The sequence below is a fragment of the Xenopus tropicalis genome, chromosome 8, assembly GCF_000004195.4.
Source record: "Xenopus tropicalis strain Nigerian chromosome 8, UCB_Xtro_10.0, whole genome shotgun sequence".
Lineage (NCBI taxonomy): Eukaryota > Metazoa > Chordata > Amphibia > Anura > Pipidae > Xenopus > Xenopus tropicalis.
Genome location: NC_030684.2, coordinates 32,205,628 through 32,224,322, shown reverse-complemented (window position 1 = coordinate 32,224,322; position 18,695 = coordinate 32,205,628). Strand labels below are relative to the sequence as shown.

Genomic DNA, 18,695 nt, shown 5'->3' with positions numbered 1-18,695 from the left:
CTCTGCTCCCCCCCAGCAGCCCTGTATGTATCCCTCTGCTCCCCCCAGCAGCCCTGTACCTATCCCTCTGCTCCCCCCAGCAGCCCTGTACCTATCCCTCTGCTGCCCCCCAGCAGCCCTGTATGTATCCCTCTGCTCCCCCCAGCAGCCCTGTACCTATCCCTCTGCTCCCCCCCAGCAGCCCTGTACCTATCCCTCTGCTCCCCCCCCAGCAGCCCTGTACCTATCCCTCTGCTCCCCCCAGCAGCCCTGTACCTATCCCTCTGCTCCCCCCCAGCAGCCCTGTACCTATCCCTCTGCTCCGCCCCAGCAGCCCTGTATGTATCCCTCTGCTCTCCCCAGCAGCCCTGTACCTATCCCTCTGCTCCCTCTCAGCAGCCCTGTATGTATCCCTCTGCTCCCCCCCCCCAGCAGCCCTGTACCTATCCCTCTGCTCGCCCCCCATCGCAGCCCTGTACCTATCCCTATGCTCCCCCCCAGCAGCCCTGTATGTATCCCTCTGCTCCCCCCAGCAGCCCTGTACCTATCCTCTGCTCGCCCCCCCATCGCAGCCCTGTACCTATCCCTCTGCTCGCCCCCCTTCGCAGCCCTGTACCTATCCCTATGCTCCCCCCCAGCAGCCCTGTACCTATCCCTCTGCTCCCCCCCCCCAGCAGCCCTGTACCTATCCCTCTGCTCCCCCACAACAGCCCTGTATGTATCCCTCTCCTTCCCCCCAGCAGCCCTGTACATGTGCCTCTGCTCCCCCACAGCAGCCCTGTATGTACCCCTCTGCTCCCCCCAGCAGCCCTGTACCTATCCCTCTGCTCCCCCGGCAGCCCTGTATGTATCCCTCTGCTCCCCCCCCCCCAGCAGCCCTGTACCTATCCCTCTGCTCCCCCCCCCCAGCAGTCCTGTATGTATCCCTCTGCTCCCCCACAGCAGCCCTGTACCTATCCCTCTGCTCCCCCCGGTAGCCCTGTATGTATCCCTCTGCACCCCAACCCAGCAGCCCTGTACCTATCCCTCTCCTCCCCACCCCCAGCAGCCCTGTACCTATCCCTCTGCTCCCCCCAGCAGCCCTGTACCTATCCCTCTGCTCCCCCGGCAGCCCTGTATGTATCCCTCTGCTCCCCCCCCCCCCCAGCAGCCCTGTACCTATCCCTCTGCTCCCCCCCCCAGCAGTCCTGTATGTATCCCTCTGCTCCCCCACAGCAGCCCTGTACCTATCCCTCTGCTCCCCCCTGGTAGCCCTGTATGTATCCCTCTGCACCCCAACCCAGCAGCCCTGTACCTATCCCTCTCCTCCCCACCCCCAGCAGCCCTGTACCTATCCCTCTCCTCCCCACCCCCAGCAGCCCTGTACCTATCCCTCTGCTCCCCCCAGCAGCCCTGTACCTATCCCTCTGCTCCCCCCCAGCAGCCCTGTATGTATCCCTCTGCTCCCCCCCAGCAGCCCTGTACCTATCCCTCTGCTCCCCCCAGCAGCCCTGTACCTATCCCTCTGCTCCCCCCCAGCAGCCCTGTATGTATCCCTCTGCTCCCCCCAGCAGCCCTGTACCTATCCCTCTGCTCCCCCCAGCAGCCCTGTACCTATCCCTCTGCTCCCCCCCAGCAGCCCTGTATGTATCCCTCTGCTCCCCCCAGCAGCCCTGTACCTATCCCTCTCCTCCCCACCCCAGCAGCCCTGTACCTATCCCTCTGCTCCCCCCCATCGCAGCCCTGTACCTATCCCTCTGCTCCCCCCAGCAGCCCTGTACCTATCCCTCTGCTCCCCCCAGCAGCCCTGTACCTATCCCTCTGCTCCCCCCCAGCAGCCCTGTATGTATCCCTCTGCTCGCCTCCAGCAGCCCTGTATGTACCCCTCTGCTCCCCCCCCAGCAGCCCTGTACCTATCCCTCTGCTCCCCCCCAGCAGCCCTGTACCTATCCCTCTGCTCCCCCCCAGCAGCCCTGTATGTATCCCTCTGCTCCCCCCCTTGCAGCCCTGTATGTATCCCTCTGCTCCCCCCCCTGCAGCCCTGTATGTATCCCTCTGCTCCCCCCCTGCAGCCCTGTATGTATCCCTCTGCTCTCCCCAGCAGCCCTGTACCTATCCCTCTGCTCCCCCACAACAGCCCTGTATGTATCCCTCTCCTTCCCCCCAGCAGCCCTGTACATGTGCCTCTGCCCCCCACAGCAGCCCTGTATGTACCCCTCTGCTCCCCCCAGCAGCCCTGTACCTATCCCTCTGCTCCCCCGGCAGCCCTGTATGTATACCTCTGCTCCCCCCCCCCCCCAGCAGCCCTGTACCTATCCCTCTGCTCCCCCCCCCCCAGCAGTCCTGTATGTATCCCTCTGCTCCCCCACAGCAGCCCTGTACCTATCCCTCTGCTCCCCCCTGGTAGCCCTGTATGTATCCCTCTGCACCCCAACCCAGCAGCCCTGTACCTATCCCTCTCCTCCCCACCCCCAGCAGCCCTGTACCTATCCCTCTGCTCCCCCCAGCAGCCCTGTACCTATCCCTCTGCTCCCCCGGCAGCCCTGTATGTATCCCTCTGCTCCCCCCCCCCCCCAGCAGCCCTGTACCTATCCCTCTGCTCCTCCCCCCCAGCAGTCCTGTATGTATCCCTCTGCTCCCCCACAGCAGCCCTGTACCTATCCCTCTGCTCCCCCCTGGTAGCCCTGTATGTATCCCTCTGCACCCCAACCCAGCAGCCCTGTACCTATCCCTCTCCTCCCCACCCCTAGCAGCCCTGTACCTATCCCTCTGCTCCCCCCTGGTAGCCCTGTATGTATCCCTCTGCACCCCAACCCAGCAGCCCTGTACCTATCCCTCTCCTCCCCACCCCCAGCAGCCCTGTACCTATCCCTCTCCTCCCCACCCCAGCAGCCCTGTACCTATCCCTCTGCTCCCCCCAGCAGCCCTGTACCTATCCCTCTGCTCCCCCCAGCAGCCCTGTATGTATCCCTCTGCTCCCCCCAGCAGCCCTGTACCTATCCCTCTGCTCCCCCCAGCAGCCCTGTACCTATCCCTCTGCTCCCCCCCAGCAGCCCTGTATGTATCCCTCTGCTCCCCCCAGCAGCTCTGTACCTATCCCTCTGCTCCCCCCAGCAGCCCTGTACCTATCCCTCTGCTCCCCCCCAGCAGCCCTGTATGTATCCCTCTGCTCCCCCCAGCAGCCCTGTACCTATCCCTCTGCTCCCCCCCAGCAGCCCTGTACCTATCCCTCTGCTCCCCCCCATCGCAGCCCTGTACCTATCCCTCTGCTCCCCCCAGCAGCCCTGTACCTATCCCTCTGCTCCCCCCCAGCAGCCCTGTATGTATCCCTCTGCTCGCCCCCAGCAGCCCTGTATGTACCCCTCTGCTCCCCCCCAGCAGCCCTGTACCTATCCCTCTGCTCCCCCCCAGCAGCCCTGTACCTATCCCTCTGCTCCCCCCCAGCAGCCCTGTATGTATCCCTCTGCTCCCCCCCTGCAGCCCTGTATGTATCCCTCTGCTCCCCCCCCTGCAGCCCTGTATGTATCCCTCTGCTCTCCCCAGCAGCCCTGTACCTATCCCTCTGCTCCCCCCCAGCAGCCCTGTATGTAACCCTCTGCTCTCCCCAGCAGCCCTGTACCTATCCCTCTGCTCCCCCTCAGCAGCCCTGTATGTATCCCTCTGCTCCCCCCCCAGCAGCCCTGTACCTATCCCTCTGCTCGCCCCCATCGCAGCCCTGTACCTATCCCTATGCTCCCCCCCAGCAGCCCTGTATGTATCCCTCTGCTCCCCCCAGCAGCCCTGTACCTATCCCTCTGCTCCCCCTCAGCAGCCCTGTATGTATCCCTCTGCTCCCCCCCCAGCAGCCCTGTACCTATCCCTCTGCTCGCCACCCCATCGCAGCCCTGTACCTATCCCTCTGCTCGCCCCCCATCACAGCCCTGTACCTATCCCTCTGCTCGCCCCCCATCGCAGCCCTGTACCTATCCCTATGCTCCCCCCCAGCAGCCCTGTATGTATCCCTCTGCTCCCCCAGCAGCCCTGTACCTATCCCTCTGCTCCCCCCCCCTGCAGCCCTGTACCTATCCCTCTGCTCCCCCACAACAGCCCTGTATGTATCCCTCTCCTTCCCCCCAGCAGCCCTGTACATGTGCCTCTGCTCCCCCACAGCAGCCCTGTATGTACCCCTCTGCTCCCCCCAGCAGCCCTGTACCTATCCCTCTGCTACCCCGGCAGCCCTGTATGTATCCCTCTGCTCCCCCCCCCCCCCCAGCAGCCCTGTACCTATCCCTCTGCTCCCCCCCCTGCAGCCCTGTATGTATCCCTCTGCTCTCCCCAGCAGCCCTGTACCTATCCCTCTGCTCCCCCTCAGCAGCCCTGTATGTATCCCTCTGCTCCCCCCCAGCAGCCCTGTACCTATCTCTCTGCTCCCCCCCCTGCAGCCCTGTATGTATCCCTCTGCTCCCCCCCCAGCAGCCCTGTACCTATCCCTCTGCTCCCCCCCCTGCAGCCCTGTATGTATCCCTCTGCTCCCCCCCCCCCCAGCAGCCCTGTACCTATCCCTCTGCTCCCCCCCCTGCAGCCCTGTATGTATCCCTCTGCTCTCCCCAGCAGCCCTGTACCTATCCCTCTGCTCCCCCTCAGCAGCCCTGTATGTATCCCTCTGCTCCCCCCCCAGCAGCCCTGTACCTATCCCTCTGCTCCCCCCCCTGCAGCCCTGTATGTATCCCTCTGCTCCCCCCCTGCAGCCCTGTACCTATCCCTCTGCTCCCCCCCCTGCTGCCCTGTAGGTACTAATTCTACATTCAAATTTTCCCCCTCATCGCAGCATGTGAATTCCTAAACAGTGACACAAGCCCCTCCCCCAAATGATATCACTACAACCCACCCACCTCTAGGTCACATGGTGACCTCAGTGCATTCTGCCATGTCCCGACGTTGCTGAGGGGAAGTGGCTGATCAGCCGGAGTTGCTGCGGGACAGCGGGGCAGTGCGCTTGTGTCTGGGCGGAGGGGCCGGGCTTGCTCAATGGTTTCACATCGGACAGACAGTCACCATGTCCAGAGGCTCCTTCGAGGAGGAATTTCTGTACCGAGTCCCCTCTCAGGTCATGTACCGCTTCTTCCACATCATGGACTCCTTGGAGGAGACGGACTGGAAGAAGTTTGGTGAGTTCCGCAAATGAGAGGGAGTAACAATCTGGGTGCTACTGATGGGCGCTACTGATGGGCACCCTGAGCTGGGGGTCAGGTGGTGCAGTTGTAAGTGGGTGCCAGGGGGGATAATATGGCTCAGGAGTTATAAGCTGGTGTGGGTGCCAGTCAGTCCTGCCCATGAGTATGGGCTGTCACCGCTCTGTGCCAGTGGGTGGGTGGGGACCTCACTTGGAACAGAATGGTGCCCAGGTATGGGCTTTGGGTCAGTGCTACATGCTACAGAATGAATCTCAATTGTGTGTGGGTTGTGCTGTGAGATGTACAGGGCTGCTGGGGGAGCACAGGGTTATATACAGGGCTGCTGGGGGGAGCACAGGGTTATATACAGGGCTGCTGGGGGGAGCACAGGGTTATATACAGGGCTGCTGGGGGGAGCACAGGGTTATATACAGGGCTGCTGGGGGGAGCACAGGGTTATATACAGGGCTGCTGGGGGGAGCACAGGGTTATATACAGGGCTGCTGGGGGGAGCACAGGGTTATATACAGGGCTGCTGGGGGGAGCACAGGGTTATATACAGGGCTGCTGGGGGGAGCACAGGGTTATATACAGGGCTGCTGGGGGGAGCACAGGGTTATATACAGGGCTGCTGGGGGGAGCACAGGGTTATATACAGGGCTGCTGGGGGGAGCACAGGGTTATATACAGGGCTACTGGGGGGAGCACAGGGTTATATACAGGGCTGCTGGGGGGAGCACAGGGTTATATACAGGGCTACTGGGGGGGAGCACAGGGTTATATACAGGGCTGCCGGGGGGAGCACAGGGTTATATACAGGGCTACTGGGGGGAGCACAGCGTTATATACAGGGCTGCCGGGGGGAGCACAGCGTTATATACAGGGCTGCTGGGGGGGAGCACAGGGTTATATACAGGGCTGCCGGGGGGAGCACAGGGTTATATACAGGGCTACTGGGGGAGCACAGGGTTATATACAGGGCTGCCGGGGGGAGCACAGGGTTATATACAGGGCTGCCGGGGGGAGCACAGGGTTACTATATACAGGGCTACTGGGGGGAGCACAGGGTTATATACAGGGCTGCCGGGGGGAGCACAGGGTTACTATATACAGGGCTACTGGGGGGAGCACAGGGTTATATACAGGGCTGCCGGGGGGAGCACAGGGTTACTATATACAGGGCTACTGGGGGGAGCACAGGGTTACTATATACAGGGCTGCCGGGGGGAGCACAGGGTTATATACAGGGCTGCTGGGGGGGAGCACAGGGTTATATACAGGGCTGCTGGGGGGGAGCACAGGGTTATATACAGGGCTGCTGGGGGGGAGCACAGGGTTATATACAGGGCTGCTGGGGGGGGAGCACAGGGTTATGTACAGGGCTGCTGGGGGGGGGAGCACAGGGTTACTATATACAGGGCTGCCGGGGGGAGCACAGGGTTATATACAGGGCTGCTGGGGGGGGAGCACAGGGTTATGTACAGGGCTGCTGGGGGGGGAGCACAGGTTTACTATATACAGGGCTGCCGGGGGGAGCACAGGGTTATATACAGGGCTGCTGGGGGGGAGCACAGGGTTATATACAGGGCTGCTGGGGGGGGAGCACAGGGTTATATACAGGGCTGCTGGGGGGGGGAGCACAGGGTTACTATATACAGGGCTGCCGGGGGGAGCACAGGGTTATATACAGGGCTGCCGGGGGGAGCACAGGGTTATATACAGGGCTGCTGGGGGGGAGCACAGGCTTATATACAGGGCTGCTGGGGGGGAGCACAGGGTTATATACAAGGCTTCTTGTGGGGAGCACAGGGTTATATACAGGGCTGCTGGGGGGGAGCACAGGGTTATATACAGGGCTGCTGGGGGGAGCACAGGGTTATATACAGGGCTGCTGGGGGGAGCAGAGGGATAGGTGCAAGGCTGCTGGGGGGAGCAGAGGGGTAGGTGCAAGGCTGCTGGGGGGAGCAGAGGGATAGGTACAAGGCTGCTGGGGGGAGCAGAGGGGTAGGTACAGGGCTGCTGGGGGGAAGGAGAGGCATAGGTGCAAGGCTGCTGGGGGGAGCAGAGGGGTAGGTGCAAGGCTGCTGGGGGGAGCAGAGGGGTAGGTACAGGGCTGCTGGGGGGAGCAGAGGGATACATACAGGGCTGCTGGGGGGGGAGCAGAGGGGTAGGTACAGGGCTGCTGGGGGGAGCAGAGGGATAGGTACAAGGCTGCTGGGGGGAGCAGAGGGGTAGGTACAGGGCTGCTGGGGGGAGCAGAGGGGTAGGTACAGGGCTGCTGGGGGGAGCAGAGGGGTAGGTACAGGGCTGCTGGGGGGAGCAGAGGGGTAGGTGCAAGGCTGCTGGGGGGAGCAGAGGGGTAGGTACAGGGCTGCTGGGGGGAGCAGAGGGATACATACAGGGCTGCTGGGGGGGGAGCAGAGGGGTAGGTACAGGGCTGCTGGGGGGAGCAGAGGGATAGGTACAAGGCTGCTGGGGGGAGCAGAGGGGTAGGTACAGGGCTGCTGGGGGGAGCAGAGGGGTAGGTACAGGGCTGCTGGGGGGAGCAGAGGGATAGGTACAGGGCTGCTGGGGGGAGCAGAGGGATAGGTACAGGGCTGCTGGGGGGGGGGGGCGCAGGTTTATATACAGGTCACATCATTTGGTGTGAATATAAATAAAGAAAAATTAAAATAAAATTATAATGGGAGCCAGGCAGGTTCAAAACAGACCCTGGCATTTCAAGTACACAGAGACCCAGACCCCCCACTCTGGCATTTGGTTTACTGCGGGCAGTTATAGGGAGCACTATAGTTTGTGCTTCATAACATTATGGTTGCAAACTCTATAGGTTTGTAGACATAAAGGGATAGTTTACCTTTACATTAACTTTTAGTATGATTGAGACAATTTGTAATTGGTTTTTAATTTATTAATTTTTGCATTTTTTTAGCTTTTGTTTGGCAGCTTTCTGGTTGCTAGGGTCCAGTTTACCCTGGCAACCAGGAAGTAGTTTGAATGAGAGACTGGAAGATGAAAAGGAGTGGGCCTGAATAAGAAGATATGGAACAAAAAGTAACAAATACAATTGTAGCCGGAGAGAGCAATATGGGATCAGTGACTCTGATGAAAAGAGGCAGAAGAGCAGGGCAAATAGTTCAAACTCTATAAAATAATGAAGACCATTTGGAAAGTTGCTAAGAATAGGCCACTCTATAACATTCTAGGCAATTACTTCAAGACAAACTACCCCTTTAAGGTTAATCTTGAGCACCCACCCATCTCGTTTTGACAAAAAATTCTGAAAAAGTTCATTTCTTTCCTGTTGGTTTTTCCGAATGGCAAATTTCAGTCTCTGTGCGCATATTGCAGAAGGCAGGCGTCACTTACGTGGCACACGTTAAAGTAACAATCACCGACCTGTGAAACATTAAACACACAGGGAACGGAGCTGTGTTTGTACTCTGGCCCGGCACTGAGCAATTGGGATCTGGCTGGGTTGGTTTTGTTGTCATTTGAAATACAATATTTCTGCCTTCTCGCTAGTCTTTCTATGCTCTGTGCTGTGTCGCCGAGAATTCTGGCCTCCGGGCTATATCTGACCATGTGTATAGCACAATGATGCATACAGCCCCAACCCTTCTTCTCACTTCTCTTTCTAGTATCACTGCAAACCGGCCCACCTCAGTTTAACCCTTTAAGTGCCACAGAATGTAGTATCTATGTCCTGTGGATAAAAGTACCCAAGTGCCACAGAAAGTAGATTCCCCAGCCCGTAGGCAACAAGCAGAGGCCAGGAATGTGTGGCCCCTGGGGCACGATCGCCCAGAGGCCCCTAGGCAACAGCGGGCACGTGGTTACTACATAATTCATAAATACATCCCAAGCCCTCTATTTGTTCTGGTGAGTTTGTTTCCGTATTTATAAATTGTTTAAAATTGTAACTGGTTGCCAACAAGTTCCTTAATATATATATTAAAAGGCTGTTTTAACCTAAGATAGGTTGGGAGCCTCCTTTTGGTATAGTAGTATACAGTACACACACTCAATATTGTGGATTTTTTTTATCGCATCTTTTTTTCCTGAATATAAATGTTTTATTGCCATTGCGGATAGCATATACGCTAACTGCACTGTGCAATACCTTTTTGTATGTTGTTTTGGTGCATTTTTAGCTATTTTATTGCATTTTCAGTACTGCATAGGTGTTGTTCATTTGACTTTGTCTGTAAAACTAATTTGCCCAAGTCAACATACACTGTGACTGCAGATTACTATAGGAAAAAAAAACATTGATTTTGCATTTCGCATTGTTCTTTGTTACTTGTCTTTGCCCATGGAAATTTTGTCTGCTATATATCAATTTTAGTGCCTCTGTACGCCACATAGTTTGGTAAATCTATGCATATTGGGCATGAAACTGTTCAGTAGACCCCTGGCATTCATATTTACAATGTTTTATGTTGATACGTTACGGAATGTGGGGTACATAATGGGGTAAAATGCAAGCTTTGTGACAATTTTCAGAAATGTCATAAAAAAACATGTTTAGCATAACTTTGTAGTCTGCAGTAGAAAGATATATTTACCCTTTTTTTGTCATAATGTGTACTTTTGGAAAATATATGGTTTTCTAGGATCTCTGTACTGTTAGTACTGGGTGCAAAAATTGCACCAGCCAGAGCATCAGATGTGAAAATTCATATGCACTATTTTCATTAGGGTGCCTTTGTACATCTTATAATTTGGTAATTCTATGCATATTGAGCATCAAACTGTTCAGTAGAGCCCTGGCATTCATACTTAGTTTGTTTTATGTTGATACGATACAAAATGTGGTGTACATAATGGGGTAAATGTTTTGTGACAAATTTCAGACATTTCATAAAAACCATTCTGTTTAGCATAGCTTTGTAGTTTGCAGTAGAAAGATGTATTTACCCATTTTTGTTTTGTCAGAATGTGTACTTTTGGAAAATGTTAGTATGCACTAACTTACTTTTGGGGTCTCTAAATACCAGATACTTTAGTAATCCTATGCACAATGGGCATCAAACTGTTCAGTGGGCCCTTGGCTTTCATATTTAGGGTGTGTTTTCTTGGTACCTAATGTTATGTGGGAAATATGATGCTTGAAAGTTGAAGCTTTGAGGTGATTTTTTAGAATTTTAATAATTTTTTATAGAAACTGATAAATTCAGGAATGCATTGCTGCATTGTACTTAGGAGTAGAAAGACATGGTTACCCATTTCAGATTCAGCAGAATGTGTACTTTTCAAAAATATATGGTTTCCTGGGGTAAACCTAATGTTCCAGGATTTTTGGCTTTGGAATCTAAAGTATGCCGTATTCTGCTGTAATGCTTTAAAAATGTGGTAATTTACAGTTGTGGGAGTTTTTGATCTTTAAAAGTCAGAAATCTTCATAAAACTATACATATCAGGTATTGGCACATTCGGGAGACATGAGGCTTTCCAAATCAGTTGAATTTTTGTCCATAAAATAAACTATGTTTCTGGTATAAATCCCTATACCTTTTTTTGTATGTAGAGCTCTAAATCTTGTTCCAGAAGTGGAAATACACAAAGATTTGGAAAGCTCAGTTTCTTTAAATGCCCCTAAAATGAAAGAGCACAGAATGTTTACAAAATGTCTGGCACTGGGGGGAACCAAAATGTGAAATTCTGCTGGCACTTAAAGGGTTAATATCCTATTATTATTATTGTCTACTGTGTGATGATTTGTGTATGTATTTAGATTTGCACAGCTTGTGTTCCAGCACTGTTCTTATTCTGTTATTACACTTGAGTTACTATGCAAATAGATGCATTAGTTGTGCCTCGTGCCTGGAGGCCAAACGGCCAAATCATCCCCATTTTGCCCACTTTGTTGGTCGCTAAACTGGGTAAATATCCGGTTGTTTTGCCCACTTTATATGGATATTTATACATGTCCTTCTGCTATCTCTTTATTCTGAACTAGTTGGCATTGCTCATTAAATAGCCCACACACACTGGTAGGATTGAGGAAGCTACTGGCACAAGAGGAAGTTGGCATAAGAAGAATAAAGTTTGATTTAGATTAACGTTATCGTGTTATAGATCTGAACAGTCCTGGGAATGAGCAGTTGGGTACTATATTGCCCAACTAAACTTATCACTCATTGAGCCCATCTCATTGGATAAGAGTGTTAGCCGTGGCTAATGTCACCAACAGGTTGACCAATAACCTCCCACATTTACCAGAGGGCATAATTAGAACAATTAGAACAAACAGTCACAATTGACCTGTGTTCAGTTGGCCCCCCAGTATGATTAAGGGCTCCACAGACTTTATTGTATGACATTATCATTTTAATATAATCGGCCCTAAGGTAGACAGCACTGATCTAGGGCAACCTGATATCTCAGATGGGAAGCCTTCTCTAAGACTGTTTGTGTGTTCCGGGCTCAGTGATACTTCCCTACAGTTGTGACTTGTAAACCCCCAGCGGAATATCTAAGAAAGTTTTTCCTCAATAGCGAGTCGCTCAAGTCACAGGAAATCCCCCACGTCTCTACCACTGGACTATGATCAAGTGCAGATCATACTTTCTTTTGGGCTTTAGTGGACATTATCGCATATGTTGTGTGACTGTGATTGGCGCAGCAAGAACCACCACAACATGTACCTTTTATATAAGATTTAAGTGGTGGGGCTGACAAAAGTCTCATGTCCATTATGTTTAACTTTTTGTCCAAGTGAAAACTGCCTAACTATTAACTGATCCAGAGGAAGGCCAAAAAACGCAATTTGGGGAAAAAATGATTTCCTGACTGCAAAACTGCGCAGTCGCTGAGCCACCTTTGTACTTAGGCTTTATTCTACCAACCATGGATTAATAGTTTTCCACTTCATAAGTAGACATCCAACCCTTCTCGCTGATCATGTGCCTAACTGGGTGTGGTCACTATACTGAGGGTGTGGCCTAAATGTTTTTCTAAATCTTTTCATATCTAGGGAGCTACGCTAAACTATTGTGTTGAACCAGGGCACTTCAAGTTCTTATCTCACCTCTTCCTAATGGAAACACACAGACCCTCTAAGCTGTTTGGGGGATAATTAGGTGCAATTTTTCTTTGGAAACTTCTTTGGAATTTCTCTTCTTTTTAGAAGAGTTGAGCTGATATTTTTTGTTCTTGTTTTTCTTTTTTTTGTGTGTGGAAATTTTAAAAGGAAAATCCCTGAAAGAGTTTGTATATATCAGTACTTTATTCAGCATTCCTTTACATGTGAATGGTTAAACTGTAGCATGCCTTGGGGCTAGGTGTCACTTGGCCACAGCATTGGATAGGGATGCCAGGGGACCTTAGCCCATAGACCTTAGGTCACAGGCCCACTCTCCAAACTATTTCTCCTCCTCTCCTCCCTCCACCTCCTTGTCCCCCTGGTCTCTTTTCTTTCCTTAATATTATGTACTCTTCTATCTATTGTGCCTCTTTGTTCTTTCCCTCACCGAAACAGAGAATGACCATGAAACAGGCCAAATGGTAAGAAGCAGGAGGGCCCACTGACACCTGGGCCCACCGGGAGTTTTCCTGGTACTATCTGTAAATAAGCTGCTTGGTAGCCATGGGGCTTTTAAAAGGAAATGTCCCTTTAACGCACCCTTAAAGGAACAGTAACACCAAAAAATGAGTGTTCTAAAGTAATTGAAATATAATGTACTGTTGCCCTGCACTGGTAAAACTGGGGTGTTTGCTTCAGTAACACTACTATAGTTTATATAAATATGCTGCTGTATAGCCATGGGGGCAGCCATTCAAGCTGGAAAAAAGGAGAAAAGGCACAGGCACATAGCAGATAACAGATAAGACACCATTGTATTCTACAGGGTTTATCTGTTAGCTGCTATATAACCTGTGCCTTTCTTGAATGGCTGCCCCCATGGCTACACACCAGGGTTTATATAAACTCTAGTAATGTTTCTGAAGCAATCACACAACTTTTACCAGTGCAGGGCCACTGTACATTATAGTTTAATTTCTTTAAAATATATACATTTTTTGGTGTTACTGTTCCTTTAAGGTCTGATCACACGATCAGTCTCTGTATCTCCTTCTGTGTATTTAGGCCAAATTTCCTGAAACTTTTGGTGAAAAACTCACCTTTTGTTATATATATTCTGTTATCAGCTTCTAAAATCTTCTGGTTGCCTTCATCTCCGAGAAATATGTGAGAAGGTTGTGTGTATTTACTCATCCCACTTTCTGACTGGGCAGGTATTGTTGCCAGTATGAAAGGATCAAAGCTGTGAGACTGTATTATTATCTCCCCACTGCTACTATAGGCACCATCTCTCCCTACTATACCTGCTATCCCACAGCCACAGTCCCTTCCCAGAGGCTATTATCCCACTGCTACTATAGGCACCACCTCTCCCTACTATACCTGCTATCCCCCAGCCCCAGTCCCTTCCCAGAGGCTATTATCCCCCCACTGCTACTATAAGCACCATATCTCCCTACTATACCTGCTATCCCACAGCCCCAGTCCCTTTCCAGAGGCTATTATCCCCCCACTGCTACTATAAGCACCATATCTCCCTACTATACCTGCTATCCCACAGCCCCAGTCCCTTTCCAGAGGCTATTATCCCCCCACTGCTACTATAGGCACCATCTCTCCCTACTATACCTGCTATCCCACAGCCACAAGCCCTTCCCAGAGGCTATTATCCCACTGCTACTATAGGCACCATCTCTCCCTACTATACCTGCTATCCCACAGCCCCAGTCCCTTCCCAGAGACTATTATCCCCCCACTGCTACTATAGGCACCATCTCTCCCTACTATACCTGCTATCCCACAGCCACATTCCCTTCCCAGAGGCTATTATCCCACTGCTACTATAGGCACCATCTCTCCCTACTATACCTGCTATCCCACAGCCCCAGTCCCTTCCCAGAGGCTATTATCCCCCCACTGCTACTATAGGCACCATCTCTCCCTACTATACCTGCTATCCCACAGCCCCAGTCCCTTCCCAGAGGCTATTATCCCCCCACTGCTACTATAGGCACCATCTCTCCCTACTATACCTGCTATCCCACAGCCACAGTCCCTTCCCAGAGGCTATTATCCCCCCACTGCTACTATAGGCACCATCTCTCCCTACTATACCTGCTATCCCACAGCCACAGTCCCTTCCCAGAGGCTATTATCCCCCTACTGCTACTATAGGCACCATCTCTCCCTACTATACCTGCTATCCCACAGGCACAGTCCCTTCCCAGAGGCTATTATCCCCCCACTGCTACTATAGGCACCATCTCTCCCTACTATACCTGCTATCCCACAGCCACAGTCCCTTCCCAGAGGCTATTATCCCACTGCTACTATAGGCACCATCTCTCCCTACTATACCTGCTATCCCACAGCCCCAGTCCCTTCCCAGAGGCTATTATCCCCCCACTGCTACTATAGGCACCATCTCTCCCTACTATACCTGCTATCCCACAGTACAGTCCCTTCCCATAAAGTTTATTTGGGACAGCCCCCTTCTTGCATACCCCTCCCCCCTCACACTACCCTGTAAATAAAGACATAACTGTGAGGATAAAACTAAATCTAAATTAGGAACTTCCTGATGCATCTGCATAGACAGTACCTCTGCAACTGCCAGTGGGGGAATCCCAACATATGTCTCCATTTTGTAAATGTTTATCTCTCCTCCACCCACTGCTTTTAAATGGGATAGTCCCTTTTTTACCAAAGCACCCAGATAGAAACATTGACAAATTATGTATTCTCTTTGGAGGTGCATTTTAGAGGCTGAACCCCATTTAGCTCCTTTCCTTGTGAAGGGAGGCAGAGGGTGAGCAGGAAATCTATCTTGATGGTGACTTCCTTGTTGCAGGCTCAACATAACCAGAAAACTTTTTTTTAATATATTAAAATAATTTCTGAGTTTTTATATGGCTGCTAACTACAGCTATACTGGTACATGTTAGATAAGGAATAGTGTGGCCCCCTACTGTGATAAATGTGGTAATAGAAGTCACTGAGGAGTCTTGAGATCACAAAAGCCGATTTATACAGGTAAGAATTGTGTATTATAAGGGCAGTGACACACGGGGAGATTAGTTGCCACGCGACAAATCTTCATTGTCGCGGATGACTAATCTACCCGCAATGCCATCCCACCGGCTAAAATGTAAATAGCCGGTGGGATGGCATAACACGGCGCCATGATTTGCCGAAGTTGCCCGAAGTTTCCTCTCAAGGCAACTTCGGTAAATCACGGCGCCGTGTTATGCCATCCCACCGGCGATTTACATTCTAGCCGGTGGGATGGCATTGCAGGAAGATTAGTCATCCGCGACAATGAAGATTTCCCCGTGTGTCACTGCCCTAAGGGATAATGTACCCCCTACTTTAAATTAAATTATAAGGATATTAGAAGTCACTGAGGGATTCTGTGATAATATAAAGACACAAGGCTGCAGACTGAGTTATACAGGGAACTCTCAGTATCGCTCCTGTATAAGGGATAATGTTTCTTCTACTCGTAAATATAGGGAAATGTATCCTTACAGAGCACAATACACCCTACTAAAATATAGATGACTATAAAAGTCACTTCTGAGTTCTGTAATGTAAGAATCCTACAATGGCCTTAATAAATGCACAATACCTGTGGTACAGTAGCCATACATAGTGGCCATACACACGGCTATAAAAGCCACCTGGTTAGCAGCTTATTTATTTCCACAAAAGAAAAGGAAGTGCTAAGGGCAAAGAAAACAAAAGCATTCAAATATACAATGTGTGCGTGTTTTAAAATCTCAAATCCTTATTTATTTCTCATATCGTTTTATGAGGTTGGTAATAAAAAATGTGCTTTTAAAGCATGAAAGTTAGCTGGGACAGCAGAAACTTTCATCAGGTACAAGGAAGCAAATGAAGCAGCAAAAAGCTATCAGGCAAGCTAAAATAGAGATGGAAAGGGATATTGCAGCTAGGAGTAAAAGGAATCCTAAATTATTTTTTAATTAAGTGAATAGTAAAAAAAATTAAGGAAGAAGGGGTGGGAACCTTATTATCTCAGTACCGCACAGAAGGTTAATGATAAAATTGAGGAATATTGGCCTAGAACATAATATTTGTACTTGTATAGAGAACTGGCTGAAGGATAGATTACAAAGAGTGGTGGTAAATGGAACATTTTCTAATTGGACCAGTGTGGTTAGTGGAGTACCGCAGGGGTCAGTCCTTGGGCCTTTGATTTTTAACTTGTATATTAATGACCTGGAGGGGAGCATAGAGAGTACCGTTTCTATTTTTGCTGATGAAATTGTGCAAAACTATAAGTTCCATGCAGGATGCTGCCACTTTGCAGAGCGATTTGACAAATTGGAAAATTTATGCACTTTGGTAGAAATAATATAAACGCAAACTATATACTGAATGGTAGTGTGTTGGGGGTTTCCTTAATGGAGAAGGATCTAGGGGTTTTTGTAGATAACAAGTTGTCTAATTCCAGGCAGTGTCATTCTGTGGCTACACCCACACGCGCCAACCCATACATGGGTTGGTGGGAGGAAAACCACATTTATGAAAATAGTGATATTTACACTGAGGCGATTGTCGTTTATAAACGCTATATAGACGACCTTATATTTCTTTTTTTTTTTTTAAAGTATTTTTTATTGATTTGTTTTTTAAACTGGAAAGGTTAGAAAGAGATAGGGAAGAGGGGAGGGGAAGGGAGCTGGACGGTCACTTTCTTCATTCCGCGGTTGTTGCGGTGGATTCGAGCCATGGGGACCAGACGCCTTCGAACTTGTTTATGCAGCATCTGGCCAAGTAGGTGAGTTTGTACAACTGTAGCTGCGAGTTAATCAAGGCAATCCACTTGGCTAGTGTTGGTGGGGTTGCGCCCATCCAGTGCATGGCTATGGTCTTTTTGGCATAGAAGAAAAGCAGTCTCATGAGGCATCTAGTATATGTTCTGGGCACCAGGGAGTCAAGTAAGCCTAGTAGGCATGTAGTTGGGTTATAGATTTGAGGGAGTGACAATTCTGTAGCCATAAAGTGTACAATTTGTCTCCAGAATTTCTGCGTATCAGGGCAGTCCCATATCAGGTGGAAGAAGTTAGGGGAGGTGGCCTTGCATCTCAAACAAGTGGGAGAGGCAAGTCTTCCAATGGTGTACAATTTATAGGGTGTAAAGTACGTTTGGTGAATAATTTTGAATTGTATGAGCTTGTCTCTAACACTCACTAGGGGTTGGTATAGGTTATCAATGATTTCGTCCCAGTCATCTGGGTCTAGGCGAATACCGCTTGATTCCCATTTGTATTTTACTCTGGGCCGTGGGTCATACCTCTTGGATATCAGGTGTTTGTATGTGCTGGAAAGGAGTTTTCGTCTAGTTGGTTGGGTTATTAATTCTTCCAGATCAGTGTGTTGTATTTGTGGAGGTGGTGTTGAGAATTGGGCTAAGCAAAGGTGTGAAATTTGGACATATCTGAATTCTGACAGGTCGGGTCGGGAGATAGTTTGGCGTAATTGGAGTAAGGTGTTTAGGGCTCCGTTTGTATACAAGTGGTCTATACGTTTGAGTCCCAGTTTGGCCCAGGTTTCTGCTTCTGGGAAAGTTGCAAAGTGTTTAAGGTTGGTGTTGCCCCATATTGGTGCATCAGGGGATAGTAGCCCCACTGCATTGGTGAGATGTGTCATGCTGTCCCACGCTCTTTTGGTGGCATCCAGGACAGGCGGTAAAGGGCTAATGTCTTTTCGGGTTCTATAGAGGGCGTTGTGTAGACTTTCAATGGAGGTGAAGTAAAGGGCTTCTAATAGTGATGCTGGGTTTTCGGTATCAAATGTTTTCCAGTTGGCCACGTGGAAGGATTGGGAAGCTAAGTAATATAGTTCGTAGTTGGGGGATGTTAGGCCTAGTTGGTCTATGGGGGCGCTAAGTGTTGCTCTGGAAAGGGTAGGGGTTTTGTTTCCCCAGATGAATTCGGATTGTGTCCGGTCAATGTCTTGTAGGGCTTTCTTGGGTATGTGGGTGGGAGTGTTGCTGAAGATGTATAGATACTTTGGGAGAAAAATCATTTTACATATATTGATTCTTCCAATTAGTGTTAAAGGTAGTTGTCGGGCTAATTCTGCGTATATTTAATAAAATTAGATAAATTTCCAATTTTAATATGAGATAAAAAATTTAAGGCTCCTTATTAGTCAAACAGGAGGAGTCTTAAATAATATATGCCCAACTCTGAATTCGATATCGAGCGTTCCCAATCAATTGGTATAAAGGTGAAAAATCATGACAATTATTTAATAAAATAATTAATTTATTTAAATATGAATATTACAAAAATGAAATTATTACTTAACACTCCCTGATATCTATCTAATAATTAATCAAAATGAACATTGACCAATAGACATTATTCAATAAATGGCAAGCATCCACAAGATAATATATGTACGTTCACTTTCAATACTTAATAACAAGGTAATTAAATATGTTGAATCAAAGGAAGGGTAAATGATTGATTTTGAGGTCTTAAGGAATTCTATCTTTAAATGTTCTTATTTCCCCATTAGATTGT

The 18,695-nt window shown here is 50.0% G+C and overlaps 1 protein-coding gene across 2 annotated transcripts in view; it reads left to right on the top strand.

Annotated features, from left to right (window-relative positions):
• The first annotated feature begins 4,864 nt into the window (after positions 1–4,864).
• Positions 4,865–18,695, top strand: part of irak1 (interleukin 1 receptor associated kinase 1) — a 58,868-nt gene continuing 45,037 nt past the window's right edge. Inside the window, exon 1 of one of the 2 annotated variants that reach the window (XM_012968222.3) lies at positions 4,865–5,105. In XM_012968222.3, coding sequence (XP_012823676.1) covers positions 4,994–5,105 — 112 coding nt within the window. In that variant the 5' untranslated portion in view covers positions 4,865–4,993. The remainder of the gene's footprint in view (positions 5,106–18,695) is intronic. The other variant, NM_001006712.1, reaches the window with a different exon arrangement.